This window comes from Schistocerca piceifrons, chromosome 7, assembly GCF_021461385.2.
Source record: "Schistocerca piceifrons isolate TAMUIC-IGC-003096 chromosome 7, iqSchPice1.1, whole genome shotgun sequence".
Classification (NCBI taxonomy): Eukaryota; Metazoa; Arthropoda; class Insecta; order Orthoptera; family Acrididae; genus Schistocerca; species Schistocerca piceifrons.
In genome coordinates, this window is record NC_060144.1 from 281,806,162 (window position 1) to 281,827,648 (window position 21,487).

Consider the following 21,487-nt stretch of genomic DNA (forward strand, 5'->3'; position numbering starts at 1 on the left):
TCGGTGTATCTGCGTAGCTGGAGATGCGGAAATCATCCCTCCAGCTATCACTGAAGAAGTGAAAGTGTGTGTAAAGTGTAGGAAAACTTCACAAGAAATCAGGAAGAAAATATTCATGTTTTCTGTAAATATTTAACACCTCTAATTGTAAGCCACCGACCAGCTACCAATGGTCCGTTACCATGGTAATCATTTCTCCACGCATACGTTCACCACAGTGATGATAGTGGTGAAATTTGTGTAAGTTGCAAATGAAGGCCTGAGAAATAAGAGGATATCTCGTTTCATCCACAGAATTCTCTATTTTAAAGTTACACTTTTCAAATGGGGCTGTATAGTGACTGGTGTACTGTGTTTGTTGGAGATCGAAGAGCGTACACTAAAATCGAAACTTAATGTGACAAAAATGTAGAGGAGCATCCACAGTTCTGTACGGGAATTTTCTGGAAGGTTAACGAAGGACCGTAGTATAATTTCTCCCCCGTGTGATACTTTTAATGGTTCTCGTGAGAGTTAGACACCGTGTCTTACTAAACGAAAGACTCGACGTTAAAGATAGACCACGCTTGTACGGAGTCTTCACTTTTTACGTGACGTCGCTTAGTGAGACGAAATTACGATCATAGTCCAGTGAGTGGAGATGTCCAGATGACACCTACCACAACCAGACGTACCCGGTCAGAGGTCGAGTACGTGATGAGTTCTACCGTGCTTGCCATCACCGTAGCAACATCAAGAGCGGCAGAGTTACATGTAAACCGCAAGTCTTCGTAGTTTACTATAGCGGATTTATGAAAATCGCAAATTGTTTACAGAAAATGCTCAAAAGTCGTCTCCAGTTGCCTGGTGCTGGGCTACTCACACGCAGTTTTGAAAAGTCACAAACATTCAACATCTGAACACAGACGGCAATCTGCATTAAAGACAAGAGAAGTTTCCCCGTATTTGAAAATTAGTCACTGAGAAACAGTTAATAATGATAGTACTTCATTTCTGAGTCATTATAAATGTTCCATTGTATAACAGTCAGTATTGAGTCTAGCGATGACACCATAGATGCGGGAAACCTGTCTGATTAATAAATAAATTAAACTAAGAAACATGGTCACCTTGTAATTTGTAAGGCTCACAAACGTGAATTTACTGTGTTTACAGAGATTCCTGCTAACACGATACTGGAACTCTTTGGGAAGATGTTTTTCGAGTTTTGCCAGGACTCCGGGTACGACAAAATCCTGCAAGTTCTTGGAGCCACTCCTCGAGATTTCCTACAGGTGCGTTCTACCACATGTTCTCTGGAAACTTCAAAAATCTACTTCAACATTTTTCCATACCTCATACGCATTTAGAATTTCTGTACTCTTTCGTAACAATTATAAGAAATTATGTTCCATTATTTTCTTGTCCTAGTCTTATTCTGATGGCACGTGAAATTTCTCCCCTGTTTTAGCATCCAGTAGTCACACTTAACAGGAAATAGAAGCGTGAATGTGTATAAAAAGGGTGACAAATTTAACTCAGTGCAACATTCCACTTTCATCCCCACTTCTCACTTACTTCGGTATTTATGTATTATGTGTCTTTCACGTTTCCTAAAGTAAGGAACAATATCGTCATTATCTAGACCTCCCACGACTGGAATCCATAGAGTTTAAATTTTCATGACGTAGACTCCCCGGGGTGGAGGCGGTGCAGTGCTTTAAACACTGGAATTACGTTCACTAGAAGCGCAGCACAAAACTCAAGTTTGGCCATCCGGATTCAGGATTTGACTAGTCCTTCTTAATCGATTAAAGTGACTGCTACGATGGTTCCTTTGAAAAGAATATGTAAAATTTCCTCCTTCTTCAAAGTCTTATCTGAGTTCATGATCCGTCCCTAATGACCACATCATGGACGGGATGTTACATCATCTCCCGCCCTTTCACTATGACTCCGTCAGGGACAAGTGTAGTCTACTGTCTTCGAAAGACTTGTAATAAGAGTGTTGCAGCTGAAAAAGGAAAGGAAGAAATAAAAATTCACACTGTAAAAAATGCGTGATTAACAGAGAACGGTTTTTATTTTGGTTGCAATGAAATTACGGAACGTAGCAGTATAATCGGAGCAAACAAATCACCTAATTATTTCAGGAGTTATTATCTTCTCCATCTCTGGATCATTCTGATTGTGCAGCTGTTGTTCAAAAATGAAAAGCTACTCCAGTTGCTTTTTTAGAACTTTATCAAGTTCATACGACTGGTTTTAGCCTTTATATTAAGCCATTACCAAGTGTACCTAGAACTGCTAAATTTAATTTCATAATGTGATGGCATATACATATTTTTCTTTTTTATAGTATATGATACTTATTAATGTGTAGTACAAGTGAGGAAACAATTTAGAACTTACTTTATGCTGTACAGAAGCAACGTCAAATGAGAAAAACAGTAGAAGCCAAGTGGATTTAAAAAAAAAAAAGTTTCTCGCCCAATGAAGTCATTACAAAAATGGGGGTGTCGTAATTATAAAAACGTACAGTCGATAAACTCTTAACGTTGTTTAACTTAAAAGAGTTATATTGTGATGTGTTTCAGAACTACAGTGGAATGTTTTTCAAATAAATGCTAAAACTTTTATTTTTAATCAATAAAAATGGAAAATAGTTGTGTCCAAGTGGTGCATAAAGGTACGACCTCAACAAGTGCAACTTCAACAACCATGAACTGTAGACGGCTTTAGCCTAGCTTAGATGCATCGTCGACTGTTTACAAAAGCATGTTTACAAATAACTAGCTACAGCTACAGACCTGCAGAAAATCTTTAAAGGAAGTTTGGAATAACTGAGTCGCAGACATTCAAGAAATTTGTGTTCCTTAATGTGCATTGCTCGTTAAGCGTATTTCCCTTGGGTTTATTCAGATGAGCGTAAATATCTCTCTCTTCATAAATGTCCATAAAGCAGCATGCAATTTAATTTTGAAACGCAACAGGTAACTCATTGTAAGCTAAACCACGTTAACATTTTTAAAGTATCGGATTGTACAGTTTTTACAACTACGACTCTCCCATTTTTCTCAACATGCTATTGCGTTTGAAACTTTTCTTAATGCCATTTGGTTTCATTATTTTTATCATTTGATGTTGCTTCCCTACAGCACAACATTATTTCTATACACGTACTGTAAAAATATAAGCATTGCCTCTCATCTCCTATCATAAAAAATAAAAATTTCTATATGTCCATCATATTATGTGTTAACATATGGGAGATTCATATAGATTTCCTAATGTAAAGACCGAAACCGGTTGTGTGAATAGAATTTTGAACTAGCAGTGGAGCGTTTTTTTAAATGTTTTAAGGATGTTTGTAACAGGTGGAAATTGTTTAGTAAGTTAAGTAACTGGCAGTTTGTAATCATGCACAGTACTGACGCTGGTGTTAAAATAGTTTCGAAAGTTAACACCGAACATTTTCGTGAAGCTACAACCATCTTTCCCTCCTCATCATAACAGCTGCATAGCAAAATTTAGAGACTGCCCGGCATGTGAGTTGCAGTCTAGAGCAGTGTACCGATCATCAATATACAGTGGGTGACTGGTTGGCAACCGCTATGTGTCTCCTGGATGCAAATCCAGTACAGCCTCCATTAACACAAAGCAAGGAACGGTGGCCGTTCAATCAGGCTATGAGTGAGAATGTTGCTGACCGTCTTCTGTAGCTGAGGTGAAACCATTTTGCGTCGGTAGGAGATGGTGTCATAGTTCTGCTTGGTCTCGCGCTGCACGCGCCAATCCCCTCTCCTGTTATAACCTCTTCATCGAAGAATATCACTAACATCTAAAGGCCTTCAGCACAAGTTGAGTACGTTCCATTCTCCACCTTCCGCTTCAAATTTTCGTACCTACGGTTATCTCTAATGTTGTGGAAGTTATTACTTGGTGTCCTAACATATATTCCATCATACTGTCACTCCTTCTAGTTGATCTTCTCATCTTTTTTTTCTTTGCTTTTTTCTCGTGTTTTTAATGGTCGGTAGGTTACTACCGATTTTGGAAATTTTAACGGGAATGGGTGGCTGAATGCCCTACCTGACACCAACATGTCCCACTGGGGCGGATTGTGTGTGTCCCATCCGTCTGCGTCTAGAGCAGTGGTTTCCAACATGGGGATAATTACACCCTCAGGGATAAAGTGTAAAATGTATATTATCACTGTTTCTTAAGACTGTAATGCTGACTATAAAAGTTAATAATACTTTCTTTCGAATACTAGAATTACCATTTAACACAATGTGGTGAAGTTACACTTGTGTACCAAATATATGAAAAACGTCTTTCTCATATGGTGCGCCCCTTACATACTTACATTGTATCATTTTCTTTTGAGTCATCAGTTTTCCGATTGGTTTGGTGCAGCCCACCACAAATTTCTTTCCTGTGCCAACCTCTTCATTTCAGACTAGCACTTGCAACCAACGTCCTCAATTATTTGCTTCATGTATTCCATTCTCTGTCTTCCTCTACAGTTTTTGCCCTCTATAACTCCCTCTAATACCGTGGAAGTCATTCCCTGATGTCTTACAAGATAACCGACCATCATGACCCTTCTCCTTGTCAGTGTTTTCCACATATTCCTTTCCTCTCCCATTCTACACAGGATCTCCTCATTCCTTACCTTATCAGTCCATCCAACTTTCGACATTCGCCTGTTGTACCACATCTCAAATGCTTCGATTCTCTTCTGTTGCTGTTTTCGTACAGGCCATGTTTCATTACCATACAATGCTGTGCTCCAAATGTACAGTCTCACAAACCTCTTCCTCAAATTAAAGTCCTATGTTTTAGACTAGTTGACTTCTCTTGCCCAAGAATGCCTTTTTGCCAGTACTAGGCTGGTTTTGATGTCCTCCTTGCTCCGTCCGTCATTCGTTAATTTGCTGCCTAGATAGCAGAATTTCTTAACATCATCTACTACGTGAACGGTAATCCTAATGTTAAGTTTCTCGCTGTTCTCATTTCTTCTACTTCTCATTACATTCGCCTTTCCGCGACTTTCTCTCAATCCATATTCTGTACCCATTAGACTTTTCATTCCATCCAGTAGATAATGTAATTCTGCTTCACTTTCACTCAGGATAGCAATGTCAAAAGCGTTCACTACTGCATCTTCGATGTATAGATTGAAAAGTAGGGGCTAAAGACTACATCCCTACCTTACACCCTTTTTCATCCAAACACTTGGTTCTTGGTCGCCTACTCTTATTATTCCCTCTTGGCTCTTGTATATATTGTATATTACCCGTCTCTCCTATTTTTCTCAGAATTTCCAATATCTTGAACCATTTTACATTGTCGAACGCTTTTTCCAGGTCGACCAGTTCTATTAACGTGTCTTGATTTTTCTTTAGTCTTGCTTCCATTATCAATCGCAACGTCAGAATTGCCTCTCTGGTGCCTTTCCTAAAGCAAAATGGATCATCATATAACACGCCCTCAATTTTCGTTTCCGTTCTGCATATTGCTCTTGTCAGCAACTTGAATACATGAACTGTTAAGCTGAATGCGCGTACATTATACACACCAATGTGAACAGTAGTTTCGTTACCACGTCTCCCAATGATTCTATAAATTCTGATAGAATGTTGTCTATCGCTTTTGCATTATTTGATCTTAAGTTCTCCAAAGCTCTCTCAAATTCCGACTTTAATACTGGACCCCCTATATCTTCTCTATCGGCTCCTGTTTCTTCTTCTATCACATCAAACAAATTTTCTCCCTCATAGAGGCCTTCAGCGTACTCTATCCACTTATCCGATCTCTCCTCTGCATTTAACAGTGGAATTCCCGTTGCACTCCAGATGTTACCAACGATGCTTTTAATTTCACCGAAGGTTGTTTTGAGTTTCCAATATGCTGAGTCACTCCTGCCGACAATCATTTCTTTTTCCGACTTCTTCACATTTTTCATGCAGCCATTTAGTCTCAGCTTCACTGCGTTTCCTATTTACTTCATTCCTCAGTGACTTGTATTTCTGCATTCGTGAGTTACCATGAACATTTTTGCCCTCTTTCCTTTCATCGAAAAACTGAGGTATTTATTCTGTTACCCATGGTTTCTTGGCACTTACCTTCTTTGTACCTATGTTTTTCTCTCCAATTTCTGTGATTGCCCTTTTTGGAGATGTCCATTCGTCTTCAAATGTACCGCCTACTGAGACATTCATTATTGCTGTATCTATAGCCCTAGAGAACTTCAAGAGTATGTCATCATTCCTTAGTACTTCTGAGTCCCACTTCTTTTCGTATTTGTTCTTCCTGACTACTATCGTAAACTTTATCCTACTCTTCATCTGTACTACACTGTGATCTGAGTCTATATCTGTTCCTGAGTACGCCTTACAACCCAGTATCTGATTTCGGAATCTCTGTCTGGCCATGATGTAAAGTAACTGAAATCTTCCCGTATCACCTGGCCTTTGCCAACTTTACCGCCTCTTCTTGTGATTCTTGAACAGAGTATTTTCTACTACTAGCTGAAATTTATTACAGAATTCAATTAGTCCTTCTGCCTTCTCATTTCTTGTTCCAAGCCCATATTCTGCTGAAACCTTTTCTTCTACTTCTCCCCCTACAACTGCATTCCAGTCCCCAATTATCATTAGATTTTCATCTCTCTGTGCTTACTGCATTACATTTTCAATATCCTCATACACTTTTTCTTGTTCATGTGGCTCCCCCATTGGAGGTTCGAGTCCTCCCTCGGCCATGGGTGTGTTTGTTGTTCTTAGCGTAAGTTAGTTTAAGATACATTAAGTAGTGCGTAAGCTCAGGGACCGATGACCTCAGCAGTTTGGTCCCATAAGACCTTACCACAAATTTAAAAAAAAAATTCTTTCTCTTCACCTTTAGCTTGAGAAGTTGGCATGTATACCTGAACTACCGTTGTCGGTGTTAGTTTGATGTTGAATCTGATAAAAACTACCCTATCACTGAACTGTTCAAAGTAACACACTCTCTGTCCTACTTTCCTATTCATAACGCATCCTACTCCAGTTATACCATTTTCTGCTGCTGTTGGTATTGCCCTATACTCATCTGATCAAAGTTCTTGTCTTCGTTCCATTTCACTTCACTGACCCCTAATACATTTAGATAGAGCCCTCGAATTTTCCTTTTCTGATATTTAGCTTCGCTGCCACGTTCAAGCTTCTGACATTCCGCGCTCTGACTCGTAGAACCTTATCCTTTCGTCGACTGTTGAATCTTTTTCATATTGTCACCTCCCCTTTGGCAGACCCCTCGTGGAGATCTGAGTCGGGGACTCTTCTGGAATTTTTCGTCATTGTTGAGATCATTATGACACTTTTTCAATTATAGGTCACACGTTCTGTGGATACACATTGTGTGTCTTTATTGTAGTGGTTTCCATTGCCTTCAGTAACCTCTTGCAGTTGATTATGGCTGATTCTTCCGCCTTCATGGGCAGTTTACAATCCCAAGGACAAGAGAGTGCTCTGAACCCCTGTCCGTTCCTCCGCGCTCTTAGACAGGGTCGCTGGCAGAATGAGGGTGACTTCTTATGCCAGAAGACTTCTGCTGCCAACTCTGATTATTAGTCAAAATGTAGCCAGGTGTGGGTTTCCAACCTGGTACCGAGGACAGCTGGATTACTAACCAAAGACGTGACCACTATACCACGGGCGTGACACTCATATACAACACTAAAATTGTGACACATATGTTACCTAAGTATAAACGAGCAGGATGTAATAAACTGAATACTTATGGAAAATATCTGATTTGGAAAACTTCAAAATGGCTTTTAACAAATGTACCACTGTCGTGCCCCATATGAATAAAATGAACTGGTTCATTCGTAGAAGATTTGGTATGAGAAATGAAGTGTTTCAATCACTGGACGAAGATTTCAGCTTGTGTCCACCCACTGCTATGACACATTGCTACTGTTCCAAGCGGTGCTCCATCTAGCAGTTCCTCTTTCATCATAACGCTAGGCGATGCTAGATGTGGAGAAATGTAATGACAGCAGCATAGAAACAAATTGCTGCTGTTACCAACTGGAGTCGCTGAGCTAATATCAAGACTCCCACCTGGCTCATTCCCTTTTCAGCTGTTGTTAGTTCGGTTTCGTCAGTGTTATAAACGGCGTCGGATGAGAATTTACATTTCTTGAAGCATTTGGATAAGATTTCAAAAATGTTTGCAACAGCTGTCTGACTATAAGCTATTGCACGTGAAGGAATATTGGTTCAGGTTTTATGAGTGTAGAAACTAGCGCTTGTGAAAGATACTTAGTCTGTACAGTCCAGCCAGTTTCTCCTCTATGTTAAAATCGTGCTCAAGGTCATTCTTCTCCGACTGTTCATAAACCAAACGTCTGATGTCTTTCGTTGATAGACCAAATGAAGAGTATTGCGTTACCTGATTCGCTGTGAACACTGCCTTGAAATGACTTGAAATAACTACTTACTATACGGTTTATATCATTTTAATAAACAAATAATGGTAGTTGAACGTACAATATACGCCTACTTTTTTTGCTACATCTTCTACAGATGTATCATTCCTTAATTCGATGTTGTAATGTTGGCTGTGATACACCAAATATATTTGCTGCCTTTTTGTAATCCAAGCATTTTTTTAATTAATCTGTGGCCGTTGGCATACTTTCCTCTTACCAAACGTAGCTATCGCTGCTACATTTGTAAGCTCTTCATGTGTTGAAAGTAGACTACTTATTTTGAAGAGATAATAATAATATTATTAATAATAACTAAATTGTGACTGATTCCTTAGACATCCGACTTAAAAGAAAAAGCACCCCTTCAATAAGAGTTAATTGATCAGTTGCTAATGACAAAAATACATTCTTTATATACATTCTTTATAAAATTATTAATTTGCAGTTACTAAAACATGTACACAGAATCAGCATACCATTAAAATGTACTTCTTACATCACACATATAAGTAATTTGTAACGACGTCATGGGGATAATATAGTGTAGCTCTGGTTCTACTGCTTGCTTTTACCTGATTTTACCCCAAATGTACTCTCTCTCTCTATAGTGGCTTGTGGCATAATAAACAAGGTGAATAATCGATTATTGTAGCATATATTCAACTAGCTTTGCAGATGACGAAGAAATTGAAGAAATGTATGACGAGATAATAGAAATTAATCAGATAGTGAAGGGAGACGAAAATGTAATAGTCATGGGTACTGGAATTCCATAGTAGGAAAAGGAAGAGAAGGAAACGCAGTAGGTGAATGTGGATTGGGGGTAAGAAATGAAAGTGGAAGCCGCCTGGTAGAATTTTGCACAGAGCACAACTTAATCATAGCTAACACTTGGTTCAAGAATCATAAAAGGAGGTTGTATACATGGAAGAAGCCTGGAGATACTGACAGATTTCAGATAGATTATATAATGGTAAGACAGAGATTTAGGAACCAGGTTTTAAATTGTAAGACATTTCCAGGAGCAGATGTGGACTCTGGCCACAATCTATTGGTTATGAACTGTAGGTTAAAACTGAAGAAACTGCAAAAAGTTGGGAATTTAAGGAGATGGGACCTGGATAAACTGATTAAACCAGAGGTTGTACAGAGTTTCAGGGAGAGCATAAGGGAAAAATTGGCAAGAATGGGGGAATGAAATACAGTAGAAGAAGAATGGGTAGCTTTGAGGGATGAAGTAGTGATGGCAGCAGAGGATCAAGTAGGTAAAAAGACGAGATCTAGTAGAAATCCTTTGGTGACAGAAGAAATACTGAATTTAATTGATGAAACGAGAAAATATAAAAATGCAGTAAATGAAGTAGGCAAAAAGGAATAAAAACGTCTCAAAAATGAGATCGACAGGAAGTGCAAAATGGCTAAGCAGGCATGGCTAGAGGACAAATGTAAGGATGTAGAGGCTTATCTCACTAGGGGTAAGATAGATATTGCCTACAGGAAACTTAAAGAGACCTTTGGAGAAAAGAGAACCACATTTATGAATATCAAGAGCTCAGATGGAAACCCAGTTCTAAGCAAAGAAGGGAAAGCAGAAAGGTGGAAGGAGTATATAGAGGGACTATACAAGGGCGATGTACTTGAGGGCAATGTTATAGAAAGGAAGAGGATGTAGATGAAGATGAAATGGGAGGTACGATACTGCGTGAAGAGACTGATAGAGCACTGAAAGACCTAAGTCGAAACAAGGCCCCAGGAGTAGACAACATTCCATTAGAACTACTGACAGCCTTGGGAGAGCCAGTCCTTACAAATCTCTACCGTCTGGTGAGCAAAATGTATGAGACAGGCGAAATACCATCAGACTTCAGGAAGAATATAATAATTTCAATCCCAAAGAAAGCAGGCGTTGACAGATGTGAAAATTACCGAACTATCAGTTTAATAAGTCACGGCTGCAAAATACTAACGCGAATTCTTTACAGACGAATGGAAAAACTGGTAGAAGCCGACCTCGGGGAATATCAGTTTGGATTCCGTAGAAATGCTGGAACACGTGAGGCAATACTCACCATACAACTTATCTTAGAAGCTAGATTAAGAAAAGGCTAACCTACTTATCTAGCATTTGTAGACTTGGAGAAAGCTTTTGACAATGTTGATTGGAATACTCTCTTTCAAATTCTGAAGGTGGCAGAGGTAAAATACAGGAAGCGAAAGGCTATTTACAATTTGTACAGAAACCAGATGGCAATTATAAGAGTCGAGGGACATGAAAGGGAAGCAGTGGTTGGGAAGGGAGTAAGACTGGGTTGTAGCCTCTCCCCGACGTTATTCAATCTGTATATTGAGGAATCAGTAAAGGAAACAAAAGAAAAATTCGGAGTAGGTATTAAAATCCATGGAGAAGAAATAATAACTTTAAGGTTTGCCGATGACATTGTGGTTCTGTCAGAGACAGCAAAGGATTTGGAAGAGCAGTTGAACGGAATGGACAGTGTCTTGAAAGGAGGATATAACAGGAACATCAAGAAAAGCAAAACGAGGATAATGGAATGTTGTCGAATTAAGACGGGTGATACTGAGGGAATTAGATTAGGAAATAGGACTCGTAAAGTAGTAAAGGAGTTTTGCGATTTGGGGAGCAAAATAACTGATGATGGTCGAAGTAGAGAGGATATAAAATGTAGACTGGCAATGGCAAGGAAAGCGTTTCTGAAGAAGAGAAATTTGTTAACATCGAGTGTAGATTTAAGTGTCAGGAAGTCGTTTCTGAAAGTATTTGTATGGAGTGTAGCCAGGTATGGATGTGAAACATGGACGATAAATAGTTTGGACAAGAAGAGAATAGAAGCTTTCGAAATGGGGTGCTACAGAAGAATGCTGTAGATTAGATGGGTAGATCACATAGCTAATGAGGAGGTATTGAACAGGGTTGGGGAGAAGAGGAGTTTGTTTCACAACTTGACTAGAAGAATGGATCGGTTGGTAGGACATGTTCTGAGGCATCAAGGGATCACCAATTTAGTACTGGATGGCAGCGTGGAGGGTAAAAATCGTAGAGGGAGACCAAGAGATGAATACACTAAGCAGATTCAGAAGGATGTAGGTTGCAGTAGGTACTGGAAGGTGAAGAAGCTTGCACACGATAGAGCAGCATGGAGAGCAGCATCAAACCAGTCTCAGGACTGAAGACCACAACAACATATTCAAAAAACCTTTTAAAAAGATTATTTTTTGTACATACCAATTTCAACCTCTAAATATTATGATGTAAGCCGGCCTGAGTGGCCGAGCGGTTCTAGGCGCTACAGTCTACATCTACATCTACATCTACATTGATACTCCGCAAGGCACCCAACGGTGTGTGGCGGAGGGCACTTTACGTGCCACTGTCATTACCTCCCTTTCCTGTTCCAGTCGCGTATGGTTCGCGGGAAGAACGACTGTCTGAAAGCCTCCGTGCGCGCTCTAATCTCTCTAATTTTACATTCGTGATCTCCTCGGGAGGTATAAGTAGGGGGAAGTCTGGAACCGCGCGACCGCTACGGTCGCAGGTTCGAATCCTGCCTCGGGCATGGATGTGTCTGATATCCTTAGGTTAGTTATGTTTAAGTAGTTCTAAGTTCTAGGGGACTGATGACCTCAGAAGTTAAGTCCCATAGTGCTCAGAGTCATTTATCATGATGTAAGTCCTTACAGAACACAATAAATCACAAAATAAAACATGAAACCACAAGCACATTATTTTGCTTAACGACAACGCATCTGACAGTGTGAAGACTCGTCGTGCTACTGAAGCTGTTGGCTGATTTCAAGGCCTAACAGCCAAGAAGCAATGTTACCAACTCACAAAGAGAAATATGATGGTTCCCTGTTTTACTCCGATATCTGAAGATACCCTAATCCCTGCTATGTTGTGGGTTTCAGTCTGAAGCCTGGTTCGATGCAGCTCTCCACATCACTCTATCCTGTGCAAGCATCTTCATCTTCTAATAACTACTGCAACCTACATCCATTTGAATATACTGACCATATTCATCTCTTGGTCTCCTTCTACAATTTATAGACCCACCTCTCACATACTTCCCTCCAACAATAGACTGATGATTCCTGGAGTCTCTAAATTTATGTTCTCCCTAATTCAGTTCTGTATCTGCTCATTAGTTACATGATCTACACATTTAATATTCAGTATTCTTGTGTAATACCACTTCAAAAGCTGCTATTCCCTTCTTGTTTGTACTGATTTTCTGCCACGTTTAATGTGCGTATAAGGCTACACTGTGTTATGTGACCGATTTTTCAGAATCAGTCCCTTAACGTATATAAAATTATACTGCAAAGACCCATTCAGTCAGAAAAATTGACACTGATAAATGTGATAAATACTAGTGATTGTCAGTAGCAAATGCAATTTCTTCTTCACTAACCTCTTTTTCGAATTAGCATCCGTTATTTAATTAAGAGGACACTGAATGCTGTTTGAGATGAGGCAACGGTGTGTGGTGTTATGTAGGTTACCACCCCTGGAGCGGTTCCAGCAACGGAAAGCCGGGAGCCCGGGAGGCGAACTAGTCAGTGGCTCGCGGTCCACTGGACAGTCTTTTGTAGTGCTGCTGCTGGGCACCTGAGACACTACAGGTAAACACGGATAAGATATCCTGAGGTGCAAGGACCCCAGTCGCAACCGCTTTTACAACCCTGAAGTGGAATGAGAAGGAACGCCGTTTTCAGCGAAGTCCAAGAAGGCATTATTGTCCACAAAACGTAGAATTCTGTGTTTTCTCCAGAAAAAGCAGATACTATGGATGGGATCTCGAAACCGGAGTGGGAACCCGCATTTTTGCGATAATTTGTAGGCGTGAGACGCCACGGAACACTGACTTGACAACAGACAACTGTTTATGCAACACAAGAACTGCCAGAATTGGGTAGTATGAAGCAGCTAGAGGTTAGACAGAGAAAGTAGATTGTACCGAAAAGGGCGCACCTAATTGTCCACAGCGAGTGATGGAAAGAGAGTGAGATACCTTTTTTCTGTGGTAAGTAGTCGGACGAACGTCACTAGTTAACTGCCTAAAGAATATCCAAGGGAAGGCAAGGGAGGGGGAGTAGCGTTTCATAAGGAACTTGTTTACCCGTCGCTGTATGTAAGGTCCGAAACCCAGCCAATCCGAAGATAGTGAAGAGCAAAAACTAAGAAATGAGAGTTTTCGTTTTAGTGAACAACGATACATAATTACTTCTTTGTAGAGAACTCTCATCGCTTGACCTCCAAGAGTCTTGATCACTATGGTTCATCTCCGGAGCTGGTGTATCAAGGGCATTCGTGAGATTTCGTGCTGAACTGCATTTAGTTTTTAACGAGGGTCATTGGTGCGCCGCCGATGACTGATTCTGCAGACACCTCAACCCCCACCTACAATTTACTACGTTCAGACCGAGCCACAACCGTGAGGCGATGCATTGGGGGCAATAAAGACATTTCACCAAATTTTATAGCCTCCAGCTTCACTCTGAAGGCTTGCATTCGGATTCAGTAACCTTCTTGCTTCCATCTCCCACTGCAGGTCCAACACACTCCCTTTTGTAGTACTACTTGTTTTCTTCTACTAGCGTCACGACAATCACAGTACAGCTTCACGATTGCTGTTGTTTCATTTTAGTGATGTTTAGAATCTTACCGAGACCGTTTTATGAGATGTGCCCAGGTTTTACTAGAATAATATTATTATTGCTTGTCAAAAGTTTTCTTCAATGGAATAAACCGAATTAATCGTCAGTCGTGTCTAATTTAATAGCAATTTAATTCCTAATTTATTAGTTTGGGGGGTGAATAGTTAACACATATCAAATACATGATCCAATGTCCATACCTTCAACATGAGTGTAACCTAGCAGCTACAGACCTTCAGCAAAGACTTACCAACACTTAAATTTAGATTCTATGTTAATACATTTCTCTTCCACAGAAACGATTTCTTCTCATTTCCAGGGTACATTTCATATCCTCTGTTTCAGCCATCGTTAGTTAGTTTACTGCCCAAATAGCAGAAGTCATCTAGTCTTTTAACGTCTCATTTCCTTATCTAATTTTTTCAGCGTCGCTTGATTTCATTCCACTACATTCCGTTATCCTTCTATAGCAATATCAATATCGTTAATACTGACACTATTACCTGTTCAACAAAGTTTTCCGTGAAAAGGGAATTGCTCTGGAAATTTTACAAAGTCGTTGTAAATATGTACTGGTCTTGATATACTCATGCCGATAGTAGTTCAATGGACACTGTTCTATAACAGTTTACTCCCTATCTCAGGAAGATAAAGTGTCTCTGCTCGTAAATCCAAGAATGATTTGAGTGGATTATGTCCTGTTCCATATAGAGATGAAGGCAAACGTACTAAGAGTGAGTGTATCGTGTACTTACACGTTGGCATCGCATAGAATATATGGTATCATGATAACACCAAGTGGCATGTGATACCAACCTGTCGGCATTACATAATTACAACAACCTGATCAGAATGTTTATGACTACACTGCATACATATAATTTCAGAAAAGATTTTCTGGCACTTAAATCTATACTTGATATTAACAAATTAATTTCTATTCTTCAGAAAAGCTTTTCTTACCACTGCAAGTCTACATTTTACATCATCTGTACTTTGTGGATCATTAGTTATTTTTATGCCCAAATAGCAAAACTCATCTACTACATTCAGTGTTTCATTTTCTAATCTAATCCCCTCAACATCACCTCATTTAATTCGGGTGCATTCCATTATCCTTGTTTTGCTTTTATTGACATTCATTTTTTATCCTTCTTTGAAGACACTGATAAATTCGTTCAACCGCTCTTCTAAGTTCATTGCTGCCTCTGACAGTATTACAAAATCATTGGCAAACCTCAAAGATTTTATTTCTTCTCTCTGGACTTTAATCCCTACTCCTAATTTTCCTTTGGTTTCCATTACTGCTTTCTCAGTGTACAGATACAATAAGATCGGGGTAGGCTACAACCCGGATTCACTTCACTCTCAACCACCGCTTCCCTTTCATGCCCCTCGACTCTTATAACTGCCGTCTGGTTTCGGCACGACTTGCAAATAACCTTTGCTCCCCGTATTTTAAACCCTGCTATCTCCAAAATTTCAAAGAGAATATTCCAGTCAGCGCTGTCAAAAGCTTTCTCTGAGTCTTAGAATGCAATAAATAGAGTTTTGTCTGTCCTTAACTTGTCTTCTAAGAGAAGTCGTAGGGTCAGTATTGCCTTGCTTGTTCCAACATCTCCCCGGAATCCAAACTGGTCTTCCGCGAGGTCGGCTTCGACCTGTTTTTTTTTTTTCATTCTTCTGCAAGGAATTTCCGTTTGTAATTTGAATCCATACTTATTAAACTGACAGTTCATTAATTTCCCCATCTGTAAACACCTGCTTTCTTTGGAATTGTAATTACGAGGGTTATTCCAAAAGTAAGGTCCGATTGATTGCCAAATTGAAACCATAGTGAACATCAGAAATGTTTTACTTGTAACAATTAGCTACACCTTTCAGCTACTTCTCTACGTAGTCGCCGTTCTGACTTAGACTTTTGTCATAGCGTTGTACCAACTTTTCAATAGCCTCATCATAGAAGGCAGCCGCCAGTGCTTTCCGCCAATTCTCCACGCTGGCCTACACCTCGTTGTCTGTGTCAAAATGTTGTCGTCAAAGACAGCGGTTCATGTGACCAGAGATGAAACTCAGGGGGAGACAATTGCGGACTGTATTGTGGGTAATCTAACATTTCCATTTGAAAACGATGCAGGAGCATCTTCATTGCCCCTGCAGAATGCGGCTGAGAATTGTCGTGAAGACGAAACAGCACGACAGTTATGTAATGTTGGCTGCATAGCTTCAGGCGAAATTTCTCACCAGGCCCTCGTACTTGGCGGCAGAAACTATTTTCTAGACATCTTTACGCACTCACTGCGAGCTCAGAAATGAGAAGAGCGACGTGATGCTAACTGGGGTTATACTAGAGACACTACCCAACACATCTGTGCAAAGCTTTATCGGATTTTCATAGTCGTTTCCATTTCGCGACCGATCGGACCTTACTTTTGGAATAACCCTCGTACTACATTCTTCTTGATGTCTGAGAGTATTTCGCCTGTCTCATACATCTTGCACACCAGATGGAAGAGTTTTGTCTTGGTTGACTGTCCCAAGGTTATAAGTAGTTCTGATGAAATGTCGCCTATTGTCGGGGCATTCTTTCGACTTAGGCGCTTCAGTGTTCTGTCAAATTTTTCTCTCAGTATTATGTCTCCCATCTTATCTTTATCTACATCCTCTTCCATTTATATGTTATTGAAATATTGTCCTCAAGTACATCTCCTTTGCATAGATCCTGTATACCGGGCGTGTCTGCTAAGAGTCAGCAGGCACATTTTCTCTGATGCTTCGGCAAACAATTGCAATATAGTTTTCTCATCATGTGGCTGGAGTCAGCACAAACAGTTACTGCCCGTCACATCTTTTATGCGACGATCAGTGTCGACAGAAAGTGTTGGTCTGTTTGCCCTTACCAGTATACTTACTTTGAAATATGAATTTTAAGTGACCATTCGTTCAAGTGCTGCTGGATTAGGCTAGTGCGATATTCCTGTTATCCATATGTATTAAGAAGATAATAAAACTCTAAGAATAAGCAGTAGCCCAGTAGCGACTCAGTTTGGCCGTAGCATTTATTGCGGACCAAGGCATTGGCGTCGCTACTGGAGTACTGGTTATTCATCCAGTTTTATTGTCCCTGTTAATACATATCGTTACGACAAATATCGCACTAGACTAATGTGAAACTGCTCTGTCGAATAGACGCAAAATTCCGCGTTAAAAATAATTTTGTTTGTAAAGGAAAACAAACCTAAGATTTCCTTAGAGGCTGAGCTCGCGTGAAAACCGTGATGACCACTATTTGTTTGGGCTGAGTCCATCTACGCAGTTCTAAAAGGAAACTGAAAACATCTGCTAAAACACCAGAGAAAATGCGCCTGACAACTCATAACAGAGACACCCTGTACACTTCTTTCACCTTCCAGCTTTGACTTTTTGCTGAGGCCTGGTGTAATTAAAACTGACGTTTAGAAGTGATAGACAGTAGTTAAGTAGTTAGTTATTTGCATTATCCATAGATCATTTGACCTATTCTTTAATCGAAACCATGTGGAACGCATCGGGTTGTATGATATGTATACATGACTAGTGTTAACATTAATGAACATATTATTATTTTACTACCACTCATGCATCTACAATTAAGAACAAGGTGGTTTATTTGTGACTAACAGTTTTTATAAAAATTCTTCAGTGGAATAGAAGGAAATGTCCACGAGAAATGATTTTAAATCAGATTTATAACTTGCTTTTCTATTTTTTAATTATTTGTCTTATTGGACAAATGATCAAAAAGTTTTGTAGCTGCTTATTGAAGTCCATTCTGAGCCAGTGCCAAGTTTAATAATGACTAATAAAGGTGATTTTTCCCTCTGGTGTTATAGTTACAGACATCACTGTTCTGCACAAATTGTGGTGGATTCTAGGTGACGAAATTTATTAGAGAGTATATGTGAACACCGGTGAAAGTTGCATGCCTGTATACAGTCACCGTTATACTGTCGTAGTATTTCAAAGCGCGATCACGACAGTCTCATATTTGAGGCATCTCCAGGCGCCATTTGTCTTTACTATTGAAGGCAGAAGAGCACAGAGCGTGTTGACACACACGTTCAACCGCACGTATCCGCCCCAGCGTGACTGACACATAGCAATCTAAAACATTCTCTATACAGTCACCGTTATACTGTCATAGCATTCCAAAGTGCGTTGACGACAGCTCATATTCGAGGCATCTCCAGACGCCACTTGTCTTTACCACTGAAGGCAGAATAGCACAGAGCGTGTTGACACACGTGTTCAACCACATGTACCCGCCCCAGCCTGACTGACACATAGCCATCTAAGACATTCTCAATGTTATTCTTATGTCACATGACTTTGTGCAAAAAAAAATCTCAGCAAAGTCCAGCTCTCCATAATTTTAAAGTGCCCCAGAAATAGTTAACGCTCGCTTTCTTGTTGTCTCAACTTGTATGCGCCAAAGTTTCCCAGGACCTGTTTACCAAAATATCACCGAATCCAGTCTTCCTCCCGGACATAACGTGATAGACTTCCTGCTCTCAACGTACACAAATGTTCTCACCGCTCCTATATCCCACTACAATCAATCGATCATTTTCTTTCTCGGGCTTTCTGTCGTTATTTTGCAAAGATTGCTAAATTGCACTGGCAGTTCCCTCAATCTATACACCCCCAACCTGTTCTTTCTTTCTGCAGACTCTACACTCAGTGCTAATAAACTATTTTACACTGATCACCATTTCGCACCAAAAACTAAACATCGCAAAGTTGTCTACATGTCATCAAATACATACGATACTTGCAAGAATAGTGGAGCATCAAACCAATCTCCAACCAGGGAATACATCACTGAGTACTGCCTCGATCTAGTAAACATGCAATTCATATCCCCCACCACTCCATATCATCCTCTTTACATCAGCGAACCGAAGTCCGTCTCTCAGAACTGATGTGGAAAGACAGGCTCGTTTCACCCAGGCACAAACGTGTTAATGTTTCCACTTTATGCTCACATTTCTACAGACATCTCCATACTCCTCTATTAAAAGAAAAACCATATTTTCACCACAATATTATACCATTTTAGCTGTACTCCTCGATATCAAGCACCAGGCAGCATCCTACCGATCACTCAAGCAACACAATGCAGTAGATATAGACTGGGAATTCTTTCTTTACAAACCCGAAACTTTAGCTAGGTGGAGCCTGCTCTAGACAGCCCAAAAACTAGAAACAAACAGACGAAAACTGATATTAGCATTTTCGAATACCATTGTCGCTGATGTAACATATTCCATATCATCACTATAATTTACAAGCTAACTAAGGTCTTTCCCAGGTCTAGAGAGTAGGCAAACGTGAGTCCAACACAAACCACAATCGATATTCCCTCAACTAAATAAAGGCACCAAATGTGCAGAAGCAGTCGACCGAACAATTTACATGGGAGGGAATAACTCTCCACCACAAATGCCCGATCTTCTCAAAGTTACACCTGATCACGAAAGCCGCCCAGCACATACTAAGTATTAGTTCGCTATTCGGTCGTCTAGAAGATGGTAAAGTTGGGGTGCATATACACAGACATACAGAAAGCAGAGCAAACGCTCTCCGAATGTGGAGATGACTGCATACAGTCGAGTGCAGTGCTGTATTACACGTCCCGATCAATGCATTTGGGCTAGGTCGTGACAGCTGTGCTACATTTACAATCAATTTTAGAACACAGCATGAGATGTAATGTCATGATAGCATATATAGATCTGACCTCAAATGGATAGAAATGCGAAAAGTGACGAGGGAATATGTATGTATTGACTGAATATATTGCCTAATGCGGCGAAATAAATATGAGTGCATCCCATCCTTACTCCTCCCAGCAGCCCAGAGCAGGCTGAGCCGTTTTCCCACCATTTTCCGCCACGATCTTGGTTTACGTCACGAAAAGGACGACAGTGTCCTCTGCTGGTGGTACTGAGTACTAGACCTCGTGGAGAACACACTGTTTCCCGCCATCATGGATAACTGTACTTGCGTCATCAGCTGGTGTCACAGAGGCGTCCTCTGGCGGTGACGAAATGTACTAAGACAGTTGGGGTCTGGAGCTCACGGTGAACCCACTAGGTGGCGGTATCTTAGATTACGGTACTTGCGTCATCACCTGACGTCACTACAGCGTCCTCTAGTGGCATGGATGTGAATTAAGTCAGTTGAGCTATGGACTCAGTGGTGAATATACTGAGTGGTGGTTCTGCCTCTGATTGTTTTAATAAAGGCTGGTGTATGATTTAGACAGATGACGATTAGCAAGCAGAGTCCTTTAGATGGATTATTATTTTGACAATTTATGAGTTGTTTGGCTCTATGGTCGTAAATGTATTGCATTATTTACGAGTGGTTCACATGTCTGTAGGCTGAGCAGAGTGTTATTTTTTATGGTTTACAATTAGCAAGCGTGCATGTAGAGCGTTATAAGTGAGTTATGTAGGAGTAGTATGCAGGTCTGCATGATGTGGGGAATGTCTGAGCGTGTGTTCAGTGATTCATATACTCCGCCCCTAAGTAAATTGCTACAAAATAAATAAAGTACATTCCTTCCTCTCTCCACTAGCCCAGTGCAGGCTGAGTCCTTTTACCACCAATCCCTAGGAAGAGGTTGGGCCCTGGAGGCTTAGTGGTGGTGAGCTTCCATTGCAACAATTTTCTTAGGTTGGTAGAGAAAGCTGAAGGGACGTTTCTTTACTGCCAGAATTCAAATGCGGCGCCGGTTCCTAGGAAGAGGTGGCGGTCTGGACCTTGAAAAGTAGTTGAAACAAGGTAGTTGAAAGTATAGTGAATACTTTTTCACACCTATATCAAGTCGATTCATGTGGCCAATAGGAGTGCAGCATTCTAGGGGTGGGTGGGGTAGGGGTGCTAGGTCATGAATGAACACTGCGCTGATAGCTGGAAAATGTGGAACTTCTCATTTGATCATTGAATATTGAAATTGTAAATTGAATTATTTAATATGATTAAAATTAAAATGAAATTAAGTATTTAGGTAATTTATACGTTAGATGCGCGACGTGGGTGTTACTTTATTTTGCATATTTACAGAAGACTATGTCTGGCGTGTGTATGGAGGTGGCGGCCGAGGGTGTGTGACGTAAGCGCTCGGATGCCCGCAGGCTGGTGGTGCAGCGCGCGTCCAGTTATAATGCCCACGCACGAGAGAGAGCAGACAATCTTGTGTCATCATGCGACATCACGGTAGCGTCCTCTGGTGGCCACGATATGAACTAAGCCACTTGAGTTCTGGAGCTCGTGTTGGATACACCAGGTGCAACCATCTTC

At 40.4% G+C, this 21,487-nt stretch overlaps 1 protein-coding gene across 1 annotated transcript in view; it reads left to right on the forward strand.

The window, feature by feature from the left end:
* LOC124805068 (guanylate cyclase soluble subunit beta-1) overlaps positions 1-21,487 on the forward strand; it is a 214,547-nt gene that overhangs the window by 40,494 nt on the left and 152,566 nt on the right. Inside the window, exon 4 of the mRNA XM_047265492.1 lies at positions 1,156-1,274. Coding sequence (XP_047121448.1) covers positions 1,156-1,274 — 119 coding nt within the window. The remainder of the gene's footprint in view (positions 1-1,155; positions 1,275-21,487) is intronic.